Raw genomic sequence first — 23,047 nt, 5'->3', positions numbered from 1 at the left:
AGTTCCTCTAGATTCTTCTTGTTGCTGCTCAAACATTCCTCTAACCCTGATGTCACGAACCTCACCCCCGTTGCCAGGCTGAGAGTGGTGCTTCACCCTGAGCTATAGTGATTTAATTACTGCTCAAAGAGAAGGAAGAATTACAGGGGAAATTGATGGTCATTACCAAATATTAAGTTAGTCATTTGACCGTTACAGGTAATAATTGATAATGATTGGCTGTATGATTGCGAAAAGGACAAAAAAATTATAACAGTAATTTGGGGAACTAGGTGCGTGTTTGACATGGTATAACTGTCATCGACAGTAAGGCTATTCTGGTCATAGTCATGTGATAGAGGCTTTGTTGATAGTTTGTGTATGGGGACTCAAAACGTCTCTAGAGATATTCAGGGTCTGTTTGGTCTGTAGTGAGAATTGAAATCAGAATCGAATTTTTTCATAATCAGATTGAAATGGTATATTCTCATAATCTATTTGATTTAGATGGGAATTGTAATGGAATTGAAACCAATTGAAATAAGATTTTATTCACATGGAAAGGGGAGGGAATGGCCATCCTTCAAATAGGGGAATGCCATTCCACTAGGAATGGCAATGGGATTCCCATTCTGCCCAACCAAACTGATTCCGATTTCAATTCCAGACTTCTATTCCTGCAAACCAAACAAGACCTTAGCGTGACAACAACTCATTGATTTACATTCCACCTCAATTCTAGAAAAGGTAGGTTGTGTCCTCAAGTCCTTATCCTCGTTTTGAAACATGTTCAATATAACAAGTTTAATGGACCTTGGTCCAATCGTAGGTTTTATCAATGTTTGATTCGAGAAAGATTGGATAGAATACTAGCTATCCCAACTTGGTGGCTTATGTTTCCTAAGGCTATGTTTGGTTTGAAGGAAAAGGTAATGAAACCTTTACAAGCCTTGTATAGGTTTTCTTGTTTTTCCCTACTTTTTCCTTCAAATCAAACATAGACTAAAGGTCATGTTAATCATTTCCCCTCCATTGAGAGTAACCATTATCCAATATTTCTAGCTCACCCTAAGAGAAGTAGACACGAGTACATTGATAAGGTTGCTCGCTCTTGTAACAACTCTACTAAGGGTCCGTTTGGTTTGTAGCCAGAATTGAAATTTGAATCAAAATCCTTCGGAATCAGAATCAGAATGGTTTATTCCTATAATCAGTTTGGTTCAGACAGGAATAGAAATGAAAATTGGAATAATCAGGAATGGGATTGAGAATAGCCATTCCCTTAAATGGGGGAATGCTATTCCAGCAAAAATGAGAATGGAATTCCGATTCCGCTCTAGCAACAGTTAGAATCGGAATAGCCCATTCTGATTTCAATTCCAAACCCCTATTTCAACAAACCAAACGAGGCCTAAGAATTACTTCTAGGCAAAATGTAAAGAATGCAAGTTCAATTTTTGAGATTCGAGTAAATCCACATATGACAACTTTAAGGCCAAGCTCGATGAGGTGTGAAAGAAAATTCTTGGGGTCCAAGCCTAACCTATGTCTCATGACAATTTCTTGTTGGGACAACAACTCCTCAAAAGATTATGAAGCTTTATCAGAAAAAAAAAGGAAGAATTGTTCTGGCGCCCAAGAGTAAAAATGGAATTGCTTTAGAGTGGTGACAGAAACAGAAATTTCATCTTTCAATGCCTAGGCAAAGAAAGAGAAATGACATTGAGGCTCTAAGCAATGAGAATGGTGATTGGACGTCCGAGGCATGTGAAACCCAAAATATAATTATCCAATACTTCAAGAAGATCTTTATAAATGAACCCATTTCAGAAGAAATTAATGATTTGAACTCAACCCGTTGAATCCACCCAATCCATCTAATATCTAATTCACCTAATCCACCTATTTACTTGGTGGGTTGTGTAATAACCCATCACCCAATCCATCCATTTAAATGGGTTGGGTTGGATTGGGTTGTGGATAACTGTTGAGTTAATCATTATAGACATAAATATAAGTATTAATTTCTTCATTTGAATTAAATAATTTATAATTAATGTATTAATTTTCTATTAATAATTGACTAAATTTAGTTTTGTCTTCAATAAATACATTTCACCCAACATAAATCCAAATCAATTTGACCCGAGTCTGGACCAGTTCAACACGGTCTGATCCGATCCAGTATATACTAGTTTGGCTTGACCCGAATCCGAAATAAACCCTGGGTGGGATGGTTCGATGCCACTTGCTCTGTCTGATTTGGGCCGTCCGATCCAACCAATATTCACACACTCCAACCCGACCCAGTACAAGTGGGTCCCGGTCAACCCGAATCCGAAATAGACCCTGGGCAAGATGGTTTGGTGCTGCTTGCTCTGTTCGATTTGGGCCATCCGACCCAACCAATATTTACACACTCCGACCCGACCCAGCACAAGTTGATCCGAGTCTACCTGAATACAAAACGGTTTTGGGAGGGATGATTTGGCCTCTACGTGCTTTGCCCGATCTGGACCATCCATCCGACAAATATTCACACGACCCGACTCAAAGCCAGACCGACCCAATTTAGCTACATTGACCCAACTCGGGTCAACCAGTTCGGTCCCATACCCGTGCATAAACTTGATATGGTCCGATCCAAGTCAATCCACCATTGACTGAACCGGTCTGGTCCGGTCTGGTTCGACTGGATTGATCTAGATCTAAACAGTTCAATCACCCTTGAACCTATGTTGTTTAAGTTGGTCTGACTGGTTTGAACCTAAGTGGTTCGGTCAAACCCAAAATCCAAACATAGTCAAATGACTTTGCCACTTGTGTGAAAATAACATGCATGTAATGTGATTTGAATCTTCACCACTTATGTAAACAATAACTACAATAACCACCAAGCTACAACCAACTTGTATGTTAAGAGAGATTTTGTTTTTTAAGTCCATAAATATAAGACTAATGGGTTTGGGTGGATTGCATTGGGTTAAAGCGGTTTTGGTTGAACCCAACCCATTTAATTTTATATAACTGGGTCATTAATGGGTTAGCGGGTTAGATGAATTGAGTTGAAACACAACCCAAACCAAACCCAACCCAACCCGCCCCAATTGTCAACCCTAGATTTGAAATGGACCCACTTAAAGCTCCTAGGCCCAATAGACTCCCTCCCTTTATTCTTTCAACCTATCTAGAGTCACTTGCCCAAAACTGATTGCATTCATACAAAATATCTTCTTAGAGACCTCGTTTCACTACTTTACAATATTATATCCCCAAATCATAATGCCTTTGTATCATCAAATAGGAGGTGATAGGATTCTTTGCCAAGGATACTCAATTTCATCAAGCTTTGTATTGGTACCTCATATATCTCCTGTTTCTCTTTTTCTCCATCACATCTTCCTTTTGCAAACAGTCTATTAATATTTGATAAGGCCGGCACCATTGAGCTACTTGAGAGTAAAATAATTTTGGCACACCTATAATTGGACTAGACAAGGAGTTAATTTCTCCAAGTCAGCTATCTACTTAAGCCCAAATGTTCACTGCTGTTGGTTGATTTAGATTGTATTTGGTACCATTGTACTTCTACTTTTGTGTTGACCAGCACAATTTTTTTTTTTTGAGAAATTGTCTTATTACATCACATTAAATAACCACTTCCACTAAAAGAATATAGGCATTGGGTTAGATATTGGCATTTATAATAGAAACATCAAATGTTTCGTAAAGAAACAACAATGGTACTCAATGTTGTATTGTAACTCAAAGCATTTATGGTAGAAAAAAAAAAAAAAAAATATATATATATATATATATATATATATATATATATATATATATATATATATATATATATATATATTCTCATAAAATTTGTATTGATCAACCTAAAATATAAGTAGAAGTGACAATAATACCAAACACAACCTTAATTGGAATAAATGTCAAATTAGGAATCTTATCTTGGATCCCCTTAAAAAGAAGGCAGAGACCTTATTTATTAAGGAGGTCCATACTCATCAAGTCTATGCTGGCCTCCATACATTTGTACTTCATGTCCACTACTCTCTTCCTTGTGGATACGTCTAAAGAGCTAAACTCATTCATTAGAGATTTTTGGTACGGTTTCTTTGATGGCAAAAAAGCATCTTTGGCTGTGCTTGGTTGCAGTGCAATTTTATTTGCACCAGTACAAATGCATGGGAGTGCAAATGAAAAAATGCAAATTCTTATTTAATTTTGCTTGGGATTTTATTCTATTCTGCTTCATGTCTTAATTTACTTCATTTATAATGCAATCAAACAAAATAAGCTAAAATTTGAAACAAAAATATGTCAGAATTTACACTCAAATCATTTGCATTGCCATAGTTTTGCATCAGTACAAATTTATTTGCATTGCAACCAAACACAACCTTTATGTCAAAGAAATGAGAGTTCTTAAAACTAAAATATTTGGGAGGCCTACGCATCTGAGAAATGAGAAAAACTAACTAGTGCTGATAACAAAACTCGGGTAGTGGCTTCTTGAAAATCCAGACACCTTGTGGGTGACCTTACTTTGGAACAAATACCTCAATGGGTGCTCTTGGACAAAGCCATCTGACTCACCCTGCTAGATAGCTATCCTTAAGAGCCCTATTCATTTCGAGGATTTTGGGGGGAGGGAAAGTCGGTCAATGGGATTTTGATTGTAATTGATCAAGGTACCAATGTTCTTTTTTCAGATTTATGTAGCATCTACGGAAAATTCATTTTCCTTAGTTATCACTTACCTAGGTAACCTATACCAATCTCCCAAGTGGATAAGTAACTTTCCTGCTTGGAGGAAAGTTGTTAACACTTAGATAGGTCAAAATTGTCTTTTTTAATAATGGTTTTTTATAACTAAAACGATTATTGTCTCATTTACCTGAGAAATAAAAGAACATGGGTAAATACAATTACCTGGGTAAGTGTGTCCAGTATTTTCAGGAAACACTTACCCAAGTAAGTGCATTTACTCAGGTAAGTGGCTTTCCAAAAAATGAACGGAGCCTAAATGTCAAGAATTGATAGTTCATGGTTCTTGTTGGCTAATTGGTAATGGGTCTCTTTGGATGCCTGGCATGTTCTTTGGATTCTAGGGGCATTCCTACTAACTTCCGACCTGACCCTACTTCCGTACTAGTCCAACCACTGCCCATCTCATGTTTGGTTGATAGCAATCTCAACCAATGGAACAATGACCTGCTACAGATATACTTCGATCCCTTTATTGTGGATAGAGTTATTATGGGACTAAATTCTAGCCTAGAATTTATCGAAGAAGAGTGCACCCCCAGGATTTCCGTGTTTATTTGGGGGTGCTATATCTACAAAAGTGACCCTATCTAAATATCGTTACAGTCCATTTTGGTTGATACATATTGTATCAGCGCCTTTCTGATACACAGTCAGGCCATGGTTCAGAGAGTAGCTAGCACTTAAATCGGTCTCTCTAAACTGGTTTAAAAAAATAAATAAAACATAAAAAAAGCATTGATATAGGACGATACACCCTACCGGCATATCGGCCTGTATTGATAGAACCTTGGTCCTTGGAACTTTTGATCATTCTTTTTTCTGAAGTGCAAAGTGACTCAACTAATTTGGTTTGGATCCCCACTATCACTCAAGATAGATGATGAAATCCTAACCTTCAACTCATAGCTCAGTTATTGGCTGTTGAGTGAAGACAGCCTCCACAATGTTGATGGATTTCTCAAAGATGCTATTGCCATCCATGTAAAGCAAATTTGGAAGATGCAGAACGAGACTTTTCTTAACAAAGCAACGGTGGACTCATTGAAACCTATAGTGAGAACCCATCACATTATTTCAGTTTACTGCTCATGGGACCCCTCGTAATCAACAATCACTCCTTCCCTGCCTAGAGCCCATTAGTTGGCTTGGACACCTCCCGAGGCAAATGCCTTTAAAGTTAATGTCAATGGGGCCTATTCTCTTTCATCTGCAAAGGACTGTGATCATAACCGGAGACTGCAAGGATGCCCACATAGCAACTCAGACCACCCCTTTTCCAGCCTGTTCTACAGTTGAAGCGAAAACTCGAGCATTCCTTGAAGGACTCTCACTGACGGCCCAACTCAACCTCACGGAAGTTATCATTGAGGCCCGTTTGCTTTTCAATAAGTTATTTACCCAGGTAGGTAAGTTTATTTACCCATGCTCTTTTATTTCTTAGGTAAATAAGGTAATGACCATTTTAGCCATAAAAATCTATTATTAAAAGGGGCATTTTTGTTCCATTCAAGTGTCAGTAACTTTCCCTCTAGGTGGGAAAGTTATTTATCCACCTAGGATATGGGTATCATTTATCCGGGTAAGTGATATCCAAGAAAATAAACTTTCCCTGCTCCCCACATAAATCCGAAAAATGAACATGGGATTCTTGGTCAATGGGAACCAAAATCCCATTGACCAACTTTCCCCCCTCTCAAAATCCAAAAAATGAACACCCCTGAAAGTAATATAATGGACATCGTCCATACCCTATCTGACGAGGATACCACTCCTCACTAGCTCATACTCTCCTTTGTTGCTAGTTGCAGGGACCAGATAGCCACCTTCGACTGAATATTGCTGTTCAATACTCTCTCATGTTCAACTCTACTTTGGACCAAATATTGCTTACCATCTAGAGGGAATCTCCTTGTGACCGAGTTTTATTGTTCAATGAACTTTGGCTTATGCCTTTCAACACTACAAATTGATACTTAATCAAGCACAAAATCAATTATTGCAAGCCGATACTAAACTGTTAAAAATCCCACATATCAAGTGATGCGTATTGGTTTTTCAACACACTAAAACACCATTTAAAGAGATGCAATACCACGATTTGTACAAATCCCATATCATTTATTATTGTTTAAATTTATGTGGCCGTGCCACTGCAAATGTAGTTGTTAATACCTGAAAACAAGTCGCCCGATGAAAGAGATTCCTCCACTAAGCTACAATACCACAATTGCCAAAATGGAATGTACCTTAACTTTTTAAGACTTTAAACTATTTTATAAACTTTTTCTTATTGATTTTATTAATTAAAAAAAATAAAAAAAATTAAATAACTGATCTATTTCTTCTACTGTTCTACCCATGGTTTTCAAAACCGGACCAGACTGGACAGTCGAAACAGAAAAACCGGGAACCAGTCACTTGACCGGTTCCATTTTTCCCCAAAACTGTTGATTTTGGTCAACAAACCGCTGAACCGGCCGGTTAACCATTCGAACAGTTTTGACCATTTTTCCATTATTTTTTTATTTTTTTATTTTTTTATCTTTTTTGTTATAACGGGCCGACTATTCAAGTCCCAATTATCTCCTTATCATATCCCAATAGTTCACAATCCACATAAACAATTATGGCATGTCATGTATACATGTGCATAAACATTATTTGTCATATGATACTTAGGTTCAATTTTATTCATATATTTCAAAAAAAGAAAATATATTTGAGATTCCCTATCCATCATATATTGATTTTTCAACCATACCTATATGTATCCATAGTGTATCCAGATACAGTCTCTTAAAATTGCATATTTTATACTTTTTGCATTTTTAATAATATAAACGTTGTCTCTAATAATATGTAATGTCGCTTAAGCCACCATTTCTTCCTCTACTTGTTTAAATGTTCAGCTATTGAGCTATTGCTCAAATGTAGATAATGGTTACACTTTACCCTATCAACAAATTGATGAATCAACCATATCCTTGTGATGTAGTCTTCAACATTTTAATGACATCAAACAAGAAGTCAACACTAAACAACTGCTTGCGATTAAACATCAGCAGCTCTTAACCACTACATTGCTTGACAAGAATATAATTTGTAGCCTTCTATCATGACAGATTAATCTATTTATATTGTTTCCCTTTTCTTTGAAATTGCTTCTTTCTTTGTCATCGTCCAAAATGCTGCATAGTACCGATTCTGCAATTTATGAATAATTAATTAGTGGCCACGGATCAATTTATAGATGAAATTCATCCCATAATGTAAAAGATTTCTGGAGTCTTGCATTAGGCAACATCTGTAGTGCGTTTTATCTATTGAGCCTACAATTCAAGACCTAAAAGGTCTCATAGTTTTTGATCATCCTCCCTCCAATACAAAATATTTATTTGGGACAAAAGAAAGAAGGAAATGAAGCACAACCAAAGAAGCATGCAAATTTGTACATCGAATGGAATACTTACTTGCATCATGGATCGAGAGTTTGCAGTGTACGTAGTTTCAATAGTCTTTTCCCTCTGATGATAGCAAGAATTGATCAGGCACACATAATCATTAGTCTCACTGATGATTTACAAGAATAAAAGTAAATATGCGTCTTACCTCTAACTGAAATCCATAATGGAATGCAACCCTCTTCACATCTTCCAAACTAATTTCAATGGACATCTCCTAGAAAGAATACAAAAGGAAAAGAACAAGGACATTTAGTGAGTAATGACTTATTGCCTGGAGAGGCAGGGGGAAGGGGATGGAGGGTGTAGCAAGTTACATCATCTGGTCCATATGCATCTGCGAAGTGATAGAGTAGGGGGCCCAAGTTTATCCATACCTATGAATACAAAAATTAACATAAAATATGTTCCAATTATGAAAAAAAGGGACAAGAAAAAGGTTAGCTATGTAGGATGAAAGAGAACTAATTAGCAATAGTAATATAGATCGTGAGAGATCTTATAGATTGAACAGAGCAGGCAGCGACCAAATGATAAATTAAGTCCCAAGGAATTAGAGAGTATAAGATACTGAAGGGCAGCCCCCAGTTATTACTTCTTTACAGCTTAAACTTACTCCACCATCTTTTAGGATCCTTGATATGATCTCGATGTATTCAACAATGTTGTGTGCCGTATCAAGGAAGAAGCAAGTCACTACAGCATCCCAAACTCCTGCAAGCATACCAGAAGGGCCACCATAACAATGTAAGTATTAATTAAAATATCAGAGGCTGACATGAGAAAAAAATCCTGCAACCAACAAATTCCCCATTTTCCTATGACATGAGAAAAAAAAAAATCCTAGGATAGAAATGTTCCGAGGGGGGGGGGGGGAGGGGGTATTTGATAGCCTCACGTAATCTGTAATACATGCTTCAAATACCCAGTTCTTCATGTGAAAAACTTTTCTCCAACAATAATAATAGTAAATCAAAGAGATGGTATGATTACAAGCAAATAGAAAATAGAGAAATAAAAAAGCAAATGAAAGAAACAACATTTATGTGGTTCGGAAAATTGCCTACGTCTATGGATGAAAGAAGCAAGAGAGAAAACCCTAAGAGCCAAAATACCTTGCTCAACAAAATATCCCAACACTGGTTTTCAAAATACCTCTTCATCTCACCCCCAAATCTGTCACTCTCGCAAAAAGAAAACCCTCACCAAAAATCAATATACATACCTAATAGGTAACCCAAAAGATACCCAATAAGAGTTGGTTCCCAAAAAGGACACCACTCCCCAAAAAGGAAGGTATTGACTACATCCAATTGATGTAGATCCCAAGAAAAGTTTGGAATCCAGAGCAAAAGTATCCTTGTAGTCAATACCTTCCTTTTGGGTGAGACACTTTGCAACCAACCTTTGTATGTTTCAATCAAACCATCAACCTTGTGTTTGATTGTGTACACCTACTTGCACCCCACAATGTTCTTCCCATCTAGTAGATCCAATAGCTCCCAAGCTTTTGCTCTCAATAATGCTCTCATTTCTTCATCCATAGTTTTCTTCTATTTGGTATCAATAACAACCTCTAAAAACCTAGGAGTAGAGACAGAGGACAGGGCACAAACAAAAAAGTGATAGACAGGAGACAAATGAGAGTATGAGAAAAATCTATTTATAGGATAAAGAGTGCAGGATCAAACTGGTTTCCACAAAGCAAATAGGAAGATCTGAATCAGAACTAGTGGACGCAGGATGAGAAACCATACCTTGGTTGGTTAGGATGAGAACACCCAATTTATTGCAGTTAGGAACTAACAAATCTCTTTTTCTTTTGCTTCCTAAAACACTACATCACAACGCTTAGGAGCAGTGCCTTCTGTGCAAGGAGTATTACCAACACGGGTCCTATCAATTGGAGGCCCAACTGGACAAGTAGACTCAGTGAGCTCGGTAGGAACCAAATTAGGAGCAGTTGAAAGAGGAGCAGCAATAAGGACAAAAGGATTAGCCCCTAAGGAAGTCTCTTCCACTCCACTAGTCTCTCCCTAAAGTCCCTAAAGAGGATTTTGATAAGGGTGCCATCTTTTGTAATGAACTTCCTACTAGTAATTGGATCAAAAGCACTAATCCCTTTTGAGTAGGAGAATAGTCCAAAAACACCTTACAAATTGCCTTAATTCTAGCCCTCGCCTAGGCGATGGAACTTAAAAATAAGAAGCCGATGGATTTCTACCCCTTCTGTACTAGTTTTTTTGGTTTTATGTATTCTGCACTTTTGTGCTTGTGTTTCATGCAGTGTTGCTTGATGAGAACAATTACTAAAATAAAAGAAGAAAATGAAGAAGAAAAGTAAGGGGTGGAGCCACTGTTCTAGACCCAGAAAAAGAAGGTGAAAAAATATTAAAATAAAAGAAAAAATATGAAGAAAAGAAGGGGCTCTGCCCCTGTTTCAGATATCAATGATGAGAACAAAAGAAGGGCTGAAAAATGCAAGAAGCTAAGAACAAAAGAAGGGGGCGGAGCCCCTGTTCTAGGCCCAGAAAAGCTGGTGAAAAAAATACTAAAATAAAAGAAGACTGAAGAATTTCAGACACCAATATGAGGGAAAAAGTGCTGAAAGCAAACAAGAAATTTCAGAACAAAAAAAGGGGGCGGAGCCCCTGTTTTAGTCCAATAATATGATTCAAACCAGGAAAGAAGAATGGTTTTAGTCCAACAAGGAAGAGGAGAACAATAGGGCGTAACCACTGTTTTAAACCAGTGGAAAAAGAGAACAAAACGAAGGAGAAAACTGATCAACTGACCTTGACTTAGAGGATTGTGTTGGAACGATGGAGGGCTGTTGTTCTCTCTTCCTCATTTGATTCTTTTGTCAAAGTGAAACCCTTGAGATATTTTGTTTTTACTTTCCTCATAACAAAAATATGATAACATGCAACATGTCCTATACATGTGTTTCAGTCCCCTCAGCATGTGCCTAATACATTTTCTCTTGGCGTTTGGGCGAGGCGCTCCTTGAAAAGCACCTAGTTGCCTAGGTGTTGCCTTGACAACTATGTTGCCTTAGGATCCAGCATCATGGTTCACTTAAGATCCTCAATGTGAATGAAACACACAATGAAAAACCTTTGGTGGTAAAGAAAAGCAGTTTGACCTAGACATGGAACATAGAAGGTGGTCTTCATACCGAATAGTCGAGATAATATCCTGTTGGTCAAATAAGATATAGTGAGAACAACATGAGACCAGAACTTCTTTGGAACCTTGCTTTGAAACAAGAGGAGCACATGCAATTTCTAATATGTCTATTTTTTCCTCTCTGCAACTCCATTATACTATGGAGTGTAACTACAAGAAGATTGATGTAATGTTCCCTCATCTTCAAATAACACATTCAGAGGGTTCTTGAAATAATCGCCAGCATTGTCAAAATAGAATTGTTTAATCTTCTTCCCAAATCGATTCTCAATCATCTTGCAAAAGACTATGGAGATCCTAGGTACCTCCTCTCTTTCTTTCTTCAAGTAAATCGAAGTACACCTCGTAAAGTGATCAATAAAACTAATAAAGTAACGATAGCCATCCATTGAAATAATTGGTGAAGGACCCCACACATCAAAATGAACCAAATCAAAAGGAGCACTAACTTCATTACTATAGCTTGGATAGTTTATTATACAATGCTTAGAAAATTCACATACTTTACAAAAAAAGACTCTCAATTGACACTCTTTCAAATAACCTTGGAAACAGAACTCTTAACAACATAAAAGACAAATGAACCAATCTGGCATGCCATAGATAGTCCACTAGACTCCTTGCATTCACCGTTATGACTTGTTGAAGCTTTAAGAGCTGAATTGATATCTTCATTAGTTAGTAGGGACAACCAACCCCCAAAACCACTCCCAACCATTTGATTTGTCAACTGGTCCTACAAGACAATTTGTAGGAAAAGAGTCACAATACAATCCATGGTCCTGGTGATTTGAGAGACTAGAAGCAAATTAGTAGTAAAGTTGGGAACATGCAAAGCAGACTTAAAAGAAAGATCCTTTCAAATTGAATATCCCCTTTTCCATGAATAACGAAAAGAGAGCCATCAACAATTCTCACTTTATCTTGTCCAAAACCAAGATGGTAAATTGAGAAATAGGAAGAATTATTTGTCATGTGTTCGGAGGTCACTGACCCAATGGCCCCTGAGCCATAGGATTAAGGCTGAATGGCACTAAGGCCAAAAGCAATACTTGTCTTGGTAAAGGATGAAGAGGATAGTGGATTGTCTCAATCGAGCCATAGCATGATTGAGGATGTCTACCTCTTTGGCTGTGAATTCAGGGAGGCTATTAGGAGTAGTGGTTTGTCCCAGACAAGAAAAAGCACTAGGGTTGCAGACTTTTGCAGTCCATCCATCATATTCTAACTTGCTATATCCCCATATGTTCCTTGATCCCGAAAATTGAAGGAGCTACAAACTTGAAAGATTTCAGACGATTAGCCTCCTGAACAGCTTCTATAAGATTTTGGCCAAGGTCTTGGCAGAGAGGTTGAAAAAGGTGCTGCCGAGTGTGATCTCTCAAAATCAGTTTGCGTTTGTCCCCGGTCGTCAATTGATGGACAGTGTCTTGGTAGCTAATGAATTAATTGATTCAAGGTTAAGGGAGGGAAATCCAGGCCTGCTTTGCAAACTTGACCTCGGAAAGGCCTATGACAAAGTCAATTGGAGATGTTTGGACTGTCTGTTAGATAAAAAAATTTTGGGTAGACTTGGAGGAACTGGATAAAAGTTTGTGTCACCTCTCCTAAGTTTTCAGTCATCCTAAATGGCCAATCAGTAGGATTTTTTAAGAATTCCAAGGGGCTCAGACAGGGAGACACTCTCTCCCCTCTTTTGTTCATTTGTGTGATGGAAATATTTACAACTTTCATCCAAAAAGCAGGGGAAGGGGTTTAGGTACTGCAATTTGAGGTGGTGCCAGGAGGGGAGAAGGTTTAGGTACTGCAATTTGCATATGACACCTTATGTTTTATGGAAGCCAATGAAGAACACTTGGACCTATTAGTGAGAGTTCTAAGCTGGTTCGAAGTGGTGACAGGACTGAAAGTTAATTGGAGTAAAAGCTGTTTGATCCCACTGGGAAAAGTGGAAAATGCAGAGGACTTGGCAGAGAGATTAGCTTGTCAGGTGGGGTTTCTTCCAACTAGTATCTGGGACTCCCACTAGGAGCAAAACGTACTTCTGATTTGATCTCGGAACCAGTCTTAGAGTGGCTAGAAAAGAAATTGGCAACTTGGAAGGCCAAATACTTGTCCTTGGGGGGCAGAATTACCCTATTAAAAAGCTCCTTATCCAACTTGCCAGCATTTTCTCTCTCCTTATTCCCAATTCCAAGCAAAGTGGCCCAAAGAATTGAGAGGCTCCAAAGGGACTTTTTGTGGAAAGGTTAGGAGGAGGATAGGAAGAAAATCCACTTGGTGAGTTTGAGTTGGGAGGTGTGCTCTCCGAAAAGTAAAAGAGGCTTGGGTATTAGGCGTATGAGGACCTTTAATAAGGCTCTTCTTGGGAAATGGATCTGGAGGTTCGGGTTGGAAAGAAACCACTGGTGGAGGAAGTTAATGATATCAAAATACAATACAAATAGAGGAGATTGGATCACTACTTCTTCTCCCCCATCCTTAGGGTGTTCGGTTTGGAGGAAAATAGTGGACACTCTTCCCATTTTCAGTAGTTTTTTAAGCCCCAACCTTGGGAAGGGTAACAGGCTGTCCTTCTAGAAAGATCCCTGGTGTGGAAACACTCCTCTTTCAGAGTTAAACTCAGTAGCCTGGTGCCCTTCTTTCAGAAGGAATTTTCAGGATTGGTAAATTCCTGTCCTGGCTGACCTACTCGATCTGCTCTCCCTTCAACCCCTAAATCTGCTCAAAGAAGACAGCTGGTCCTGGACTTGGAGTACAGATGGCCTCTTCTCAGTCAGGTCATTTGCCACTCACATGACAATGAGTACTTCAGAAGATATGCCTGCCTCCAGAATCTGGAATCCAACCTCTCCCTCAAAAATCAATGCTCTAGTGTGGGCTGCAGTTCTAGACAGGTGTTTAACTAAAGCCCACCTATGTAAGAGAGGGGTTCATATTCAGGATCAGAGATGTGTGTTATGTGGTCAAGGAGTGGAAGATAGCAGTCATCTATTTCTGCACTCTCAATTTCTGCTAGAATTTGGAATCACTTTCTTGGTCCGGTGGGTCTTGCTTGGTCAATGCCAGCCTCCATGAAGGAGATGATGTGGAGCTAGGGATTATAGGGATTGTCAAAGTTTTCTTCAATAGTGTGGATGTCCATTCTGGCGGCCTTTGTACTAGTTTCTTCTATCCAATCCTGTACTTCATGAGTGTACTAAACACATTGAGGTGGATTGTCATTTCATTCGTGACCTCCACACGGGTCGCATCTCTCTCCCACATGTTTCATCGGGTCTACAGCTTGAGGATCTCTTCACCAAAGCCATGACCAAAGCCCGACATTATTTTCTTGAGAAAATAGTAGAAATCACTGTTTGTAAATCAGGACGAATTCCTTGTGAAGAGAAAGAAAAAGAAGATGAAGAGTTTCAGTAGTAGAGAAGAAAAGAGAGGAAAGGAAGAGTGAGATGCTAACTAGAATTGGATTAGTTCTAGCCACCAAACCCTCATTATATTTTATACTTAACTTAAAAGAATGAAAGATTACAAGAATGCCCTTAGTTGGGCGGCTACTGAAGTAGTTGAACAGTCACAACTTAAAAAACATAAGCTAATGAGCCTAAAGCCCAACAACTTCCTAACTTAACAACTTAAAATAAGAACAAAACAACTGGGCCCAATAACTAGAAATCGACCCAACTCAACACTCCCCCTCAAGTTGGGAGTAAATGTCACACATTCCCAACTTGCGTAGATCATGCTCCAGCTTGTTCCTTGCAACACCTTATGTGAGAACATTAGCAAGCTGAAGATCCGAAGCAATGTATGGGAGACAAACTTCCCCAGAAGTCACCCTTTCTCTGATGAAATGTCTATCCACTTCAATGTGCTTAGTACGGTGAACTAGGTTATGGGCAATGTTAATTGTTGCCTGGTTATCATAGTACAACATCATAGGTTCTTCTACCTGTACACCAATTTCTCCTAATAGGGAATGGATCTAGAGAAGTTCTGAAACCCCATGTGCCATGGCCTTGTATTCAGCTTCCGCACTTGATCTTGCCACGAGACAAGGTTACCCCCAACAAGGGTGCATACTCCTGAAGTAGATCTCCTGTCTTCAAGGCATCTTGCCCAACCTACATCTGTATAAGCCTCTAGTTTCAACTGTCCATGGTCAGCAAACAATATGCCTCTACCCGGGTGTCCCTTTAGATAAGCAAGAAACCTGTCAACAGCCTCCCAATGATGGACTTGTGGAGCATGCATGTATTGACTTACCACACTTACTGCATAGGAAATGTCTGGTCCGGTCATACACAAGTATAGCAGCCGCCCCACAAGTCTCTGATATCTCCCAATGTCCTCTACTGGCTCACCTTCTGATGCATTAATTCAGTGATTCTGATCAATAGGAGTACTGATTGCCTTTGTTCGAAGCTTCCCTGTTTCTTGAAGAAGATCCAAGACATACTTCCTCTAAGAGATACAAATTCCATGTTTTGATCTTGCAACTTCAATGCCTAAGAAGTATCTAAGTTCTCCAAGATCCTTAATTTCAAATTCTGTGTAGATTCTTCTTCAAACAATCAATCTCACTTAGGTCATTCCCTGTGACAACAATACCATCCACATAAACAATTAGGACTGACACCAAGGATCCCCTTCATTTCACAAACAAGGTATGGTCAGATTGAGTTTGAGTGTAACCAAAAGCAACCAAGGCCTTCCTGAACCTATCGAACCATGCTCTGGGAGATTGTTTCAAGCCATAAAGTGACTTCTTAAACCTGCATACCTTTCCCTTTTCAGCATCATTGTAAAAGCCAGCAAGAAGATCCAAATACACTTCCTCTTGCAAATCCCCATTTAGGAAAGCATTCTTCACATCAAGTTGAAACAGGGGCCAAGAGTATGTGGCAACGAGAAAAAAGTATCCAAACAGAGGTCATCTTTGCAACAGGTGCAAAGGTCTCTAAGTAATCAATGCCATAAGTCTGTGTGTACTCTTTTGCAACAAGTCTGGCCTTGTACCTTTCTATACTTCCATCTGCTTTATATTTTACTGTGTAAACCCATCTGCATCCAACAGTCTCCTTGCCCTCTGGTAGGTCTCTAAGTAATCAATGCCATAAGTCCGTGTATACCCTTTTGCAACAAGTCTGGCCTTGTACCTTTCTATACTTCCATCTGCCTTATATTTTACTATGTAAACCCATCTGCATCCAACAGTCTCCTTGCCCTCTGGTAGGTCTCTAAGTAATCAATGCCATAGGTCCGTGTATACCCTTTTGCAACAAGTCTAGCCTTGTACCTTTCTATACTTCCATCTGCCTTATATTTTACTATGTAAACCCATCTGCATCCAACAGTCTCCTTGCCCTCTGGTAGGTCCACAATCTCCCATGTCTGATTCTTAATTAAAACTTCCATCTCTTCCTGCATAGTTGTTTTCCACTCAGGTTTGGAGAGAGACTCACTGACACCCTTGGGTATAGACACAGAGTCAAGAGAGGAAAGAAAAACACGATAGGAAGGAGAAAGTCCACTATATGACAAGTACTGTGAAATACAATGAGCAATACACTTTCTCTCCCCTTTTCTGAGGGCAATAGGAAGGTCCAGGTTATCTATAACGAGATTAGTAGAATCAATGGGAACTAAAACAGTAGAGGGATCAAGAGGAATACCTGAATCCATGTCAGCTGAATTTGGAGTCTCTAAGGAACCAATAGGAAGTGATGTGAGTTCTGCTGCAGTGGAATCAACCTCCCTGTGAAGTCTCTGTCGTGAGTAACGCTAAGAAGCAGAATGCAAGGGAGGTGGTAAGGTAGGTGACACAGGAGGATCAGACACAGGAGTGGACACAGGGACTGGAACTAGGAGAGGGATAGACTGCTCACCTACTTTCCCAAAACATTCCCCCTGAGAAGGCTTCTTCAAGAAGTATGTGAACTCAAAAAAAGTGACGTCCATAGTAACATATCGACTCCTAGAGACTGGATCATAGTAGTAGTACCCTTTCTGATTTTCTACATATCCAAGGAAGACACACTTCTTTGCCTTTGGGTCAAGCTTCGAGCGGTGAGGACCAAGGATATGTGCAAAGTAGACACACCCAAACACCCTGAGAGGAATACGAAACATCTCCCACTCAGGAAAAAGGAGACTGAATAGGGCGTTGAATCCAAGTATACGAGAAGGCACCCTGTTAATCAAATATACTGTTGTGAGAACTGCATCACCCCAAAACCAAACTGGAATTGTAGATGTGATCGTCATGCTTCTTGCAATCTCAACAATGCGCCTGTTATTCCTTTCTGCAACACCATTCTGCTGTGGACTGTAGGAACAACTTCTCTGATGGACAACACCATATTCTGACAGATATGAAGCAATGTGTTTTTCAAAATATTCCCTAGCACTGTCGGATCTTAACACCTTTATTCGTGTTCCAAACTTTGTTAGCACCATCTGATGAAATTGCCTTACCAAGGATGGTACCTCATCAAGGAAACCCAAGAATATTGAGAGAAATCATCCACAAATAAGAGAAAATATCGGTAACCACCCATAGAAGGAACATGATAAGGTCCCCACACATCAGAATTAATAACATCAAAAGAAGAACACATTTTATTACTGGCTTTAAAGGAATGTCTACAATGCTTTCCAAGTTGCCAACCTTCACACTCCAGACTTAACAAACTAACAGACTCAAATAGCTTTGGAAACAAAAGACTCAAAGAAAAAAAAGGCAAATGACCCAAACGATTATGCCAAAGCATAATCTGACGCACAAACCCTGACTCACTATCCCTGCTGACATGATGGCTCTGATGAGGAGGAAGCACATCTAGGAGGTAGATTCCATTCACTTCACGACCACTCCCAATCATCCTCTTTGAATCCAAATCCTACAAGATACAATGACTAGGAGAAAAAAATTACTGAACAGTTAAGGTTCTTAATCAAACTACTAACAGATAACAAATTAGTGCTCAATCTAGGAACATGAAGGACAGAGGAAAGGGAAATGGAATCACTAAGAGGAACATGAAGAACATTAGTGACCATGAGATCCATCAGCTATGGAGACCCTGTCTCTGCCAGAACAGAGATGGTAAGAGGAAAAAATAGTGGAGCTATGGGTCATGTGTTCTGAGGTTCCAAAATCTATAATCCAAGGGGGTCCCTCCTTACCTAAAGTAGAAACATAATTTGCAGTGGCATGTGAACTACCTGTGTGAGCAAAGGAAGTAGAATGAACTCTACCAGCACCACTTGTACCTTGTTGTCTGCTTATTACTGAACTAGAAATGGCTGTATCCCGCTGGTTCAAAAACTGCCCATACCTCTCAAGTTTGGCCCTTACTACAGTAGCTACAATAGACTCCAGAGCAGCTGTAGTAGGAGGGGCCGGAATATCACCAGTGACTGCCATATGAGCATTTCCCTTCTTATTTTTGAGTCTATTCGGCACAAGATGTGGATGAACCTTCCAACAAGTATCTCTTGTGTGTTTAGGCTTCTTATAGTAGTCATAGATCAAATATTTTTTGTCTTCCTTCTTGATTTCACTGCCACCCCGGTCTCCACCTTGTTTAGGTCTCATAGTGCTAACCATGGCTAACTGATCAAACCCAGAATTTTTCATTAGCACATTTCTCCTGCTCTCCTCCCCTGACACAAAGGCATATGCCTGGGAGAGGGTAACACTGTCCCTAGAAAGAATGTGTTGTCTTGCAATATTATACTCGGGATTAAGGCCAGCAAGAAATTCAAACACCCTATACTTCTCTAGGTGTTTCTGGTAGGTAGTTGCATCCTTAGTGGTTTCCCAAGCAAATGTCTCTAAATGGTCAATCTCTTGCCATAGGGTTTTGAGGGCTGAAAAGTAAATTGCAATAGGTCCATCTCCCTGCCTTGTAGCAATAATCTGATTTCTTAATTAATAAGTCCTAGCAACATTCTCCCACTGTGAATAGGTTTCTGCAACCCTATCCCATATTTCCTTAGTTGTATTTGCCCTAATCACCGAAATCTGCACACTGATTTTAGCAATATTAAATGCTGAAAAACTGCAACACCACAGCCCCTACTCACCGAAGTCTACAACCTGATTTCAGCGATATCAAGTGCTGAAAACCACACTTGTAACACCACAAACCCTAATCCACACTATTGCCCTTTGAATCACACACAAACCAGAATAAACCCTAGCATACTGCAATCGAAACCCATCATGCGAACTGTACTACACCTCTCATGTATTCCATAACAGAAAATATGCATAAAAAAAACTTTACCTCATCGCCTGAAGGCAAACCACACGAAGGGCTGAGACACCACTGCACCACACGTACCAGCCCTAACTAGGGCTTAGAAACCACAGCAACCAATCACCAACGACACAATCGGAGGCAATAGGAACCTCCTAGGGAAGAGGGCGATCACTCCTTTTCAGCCCTTTTCCCAATCTCCAACTCACAGCTGAGAAACCCAAGAGAAACCCTAATTCGAATGCACAAAAGACAGAATTCTAGCAAGTCTGACTTGTTGAACCTTGCTCTGATACCATGTTGAAGTTTGACCTGCCCTAGAATTCTGTCTTGTTCGTTGACTGTAAAGTAAAGTAAACAGCAAGTAGGAGAAGAAAGAAGAAGAGAGAAAGGAGAGGAAAGAGAGAAAGGCTGGTTCGAATTAGAGAAAGATAATCTCCCTAGATTCGGCTAGACCTGTTATTATATTATTAACTTGATGGAAAAGACTTAAGTGCCCTTCTTTAAGTAAGAAGCACTCGCACTAACATAACAGTACACATCGACCTTCTCAACAAGTACAAAGACCGAAATACCCCTTCACTAACAACACTAATAGTGCATTTTATGATTTCTTTGAGGGAATGTGCTCTTGCATTGGCTAATAGGATTGGCAAGGTTAGGGGAGTTGTTAGTTGATGCATAGAGTTTAATGTACAGGACTTGTGGTTCGCTTCATACCTTTTATTGTTTTCCTTTGCTTCCTTTTACAACGAATGCCATGGACTTCTTGTATACCTTCTCTATTTTTATTTCAATACATTTTCTTTTACCATAAAAAACAATACCATTAGGGAAAATACAAACCACAAACACAATTGACCAATACAAGAATGTGGTTGACAGCCGTAATCACCAAGGCAATGCCTAGCCAACAAGGCACCCTTTAAGGGTCACCCAGCACCTACATGTTTTTGTATAAGAAACCACAATATTTTTATATTTGTTATTATATGATACTTATATTATTATAATATATTATTATACTAAACTATTCATCTTGTTGAGTTATAATATTTTTATAATTCTTCTACTAGTTTCTTTTTATCGTTTTCTTCAATCAACACACAAGCTGGTGTAGTCTTTAACCCTTCAAGACTTCAAAACCTGAACCACTAAGTAATGAAGAACTTGAAGATTTTATCCAATCAACACATAAGAGCAACCGAGGAATGTAGTCTACTTGTTGCTCAGCCCCTATGTTTTCTATTTTTTCTTTTCTTTCTTCTTTATCTGATCATAATTATATTGATTTTCTATGTTTCAGTAACAAGTTCATACATATGGCATGAGGAATAATGGTAACTATTAGTTAAAGATTATTGTTTATTACTGTGAAACCTAGGGAACTACCCTAGTATTATTTTTTTATTAAAAACAAACAAACAAACCCATTGCCTAGGTGACTAAGTGACGAGGCACCCCCCCCAGTTGCCTTAGCTTTGCCATGGCACCTCAAAAACTATGTCTACTGCCTAAATTTCAGCTGTAGTTTTGTTTTAATAATGAACAAATCTATTTTATATATTAAGGTATAATAATGACTAAATATTTATCTTAAAACAATTATAAAAAGATCAGAAACATAGAACATCTACCTTCTTGGCTAGAATCACTATAAACTTCAACAAAATCACCACCACACATAGAAAATCCTTCAGTTATTCCTGCACTGTTTGCAAAACAAACTTGACAATTATTATTTGGCTAAAAGAGAAACATAGTGTAGTACATACTTATTGAACACTTACACTAGAATTAAGATAAGCAATGGGTAATTAGCATAATTCAAATATTATAAAGTAACCTTTCATTTATAAATAGAAAAAACAAAAGTGTCAAAGTGAAACATTAGAAAAACAATATACATCATCATCATCACACTGTTATCATCCAATTTAACTCGATTTTGTGGGATCAGTTCCACAGATTCTGTTATTTGACTCCACTTTGTAAGACAATAATTTCTTTTAAGAATGATTGTATTTTATCTTTACCCCCCCCCCCCCCCCCCCACTCTGTCTAGAGTCAATCATTCTGTTAGTTGATTCCATTTTGTAGGACCACAATTTCTTTTACGAATGATTGTGTTTTATCTTTATCCCACCTACATGCATTCAGTTCAATGAATCCCCACCCCCCCTCTTCCACTCTGTCTAGAGCCAATATTTGTTAAATGAAGTTGGGTTCCCAGGAATTCAGCACCAAGTAACTTAGATGGGGCCCTGCAGGGCCTCCACATGATTCAGCATACCACTGTTTTCACAACTCAAAATTTTATCCTGGCTGAAAGAATTTTCTTCTAAGGAGTGAATCTACCTTAGGGGTGTTTTCTCTAGAACAAGAGTGTTTCTAGCAGCAGAAGCCCCAATAAGGCAATAACTTCAACCAATTTGGCCAAGTACCTTTCACAAACTAATAATGCAGTAGCTCTCAATGGTGTTGTCGCCCAATCTAGCCTCAGATAATTGGCCACAGACCTTAGTTGTTGATCTACACAGCTCACAAGGTCACCGTATGTCCTCTCTTACTTCCCCAAGCTTGAGAAGAAGATATAAACGCATTGAATGTTTCTCCTTTTACTCTTCCTCTCTGCTCAATAGAAAAATGCAAATTTTGCCTCAAATTATTCTCAACTATGATATTGCAATATCAACAAGATTTAGTGAAATCTCCCTGTTTTTTTCTCTCATAGAGCCAACATATTGCGGATATATCAGCAATATTTCACTTTTCATTCATAAATTATCCTTCTATGATTCAAAATTTTAGAATATCAATGAAACTTTTTGATATTTCATTAAAATTATTGAAATTGTTTTAAATGTCTTATTGAAAAAACAAATGGGGATTTTGTAATTTGATGATTGAGAGAAGGCATGAATCAATCTGTGGAATCATGCCAATTTAATCAGAATTAAAAATAGTACAAAATACAATAAAGCCCTTGGTTGCATGAATTTTGCAATGACATAAATACCACTCTTATATAAACAGTCCTCAAGTTGAGCATGGATAATAAACATGCCCAGCTTGCGTAGATTCTTTTCAAGCTTGCCCTTTCGGAAGCCCTTTCGTCAAGCAATCAACTAATTGATTAGCTGAGAGTATAAATGGTAATGCACACCTCCCTACTATCTATTAATGCTTGAACAAAATGTTTGTGCATATCAATACATTTGGCCCCATCATGTCAAACTGGATTTTGAGCGGCGTTTATGGAAGCTTGATTGCAACAAGAGTTTCATTGGTTTCTCATATGGAATACCTATCTTTACTGTCAGATTCCTCGGCCATTCCTTGAATATTAAGTTTCTGCACTAG

At 38.7% G+C, this 23,047-nt stretch overlaps 1 protein-coding gene across 4 annotated transcripts in view; it reads right to left on the bottom strand.

Annotated features, from left to right (window-relative positions):
• Positions 1-7,563: 7,563 nt before the first annotated feature.
• Positions 7,564-23,047, bottom strand: part of LOC148852684 (uncharacterized) — a 76,665-nt gene continuing 61,181 nt past the window's right edge. For 2 of the 4 annotated variants that reach the window (XM_088945174.1, XM_088945172.1), the window contains 6 exons: positions 21,322-21,395; positions 8,845-8,942; positions 8,546-8,605; positions 8,377-8,445; positions 8,238-8,291; positions 7,564-7,971 (listed from right to left, as the gene is read on the bottom strand). In XM_088945174.1, coding sequence (XP_088801300.1) covers positions 7,900-7,971; positions 8,238-8,291; positions 8,377-8,445; positions 8,546-8,605; positions 8,845-8,942; positions 21,322-21,395 — 427 coding nt within the window. In that variant the 3' untranslated portion in view covers positions 7,564-7,899. Of the gene's footprint in view, positions 7,972-8,237; positions 8,292-8,376; positions 8,446-8,545; positions 8,606-8,823; positions 8,943-21,321; positions 21,396-23,047 lie in introns of all 4 variants that reach the window. The other 2 variants (XM_088945171.1, XM_088945173.1) reach the window with 1 other exon arrangement.

This window comes from Nelumbo lutea, chromosome 5, assembly GCF_056320005.1.
Source record: "Nelumbo lutea isolate HS-2025 chromosome 5, American lotus-T2T, whole genome shotgun sequence".
Lineage (NCBI taxonomy): Eukaryota > Viridiplantae > Streptophyta > Magnoliopsida > Proteales > Nelumbonaceae > Nelumbo > Nelumbo lutea.
This window is presented reverse-complemented; position numbering and strand designations above follow the sequence as displayed.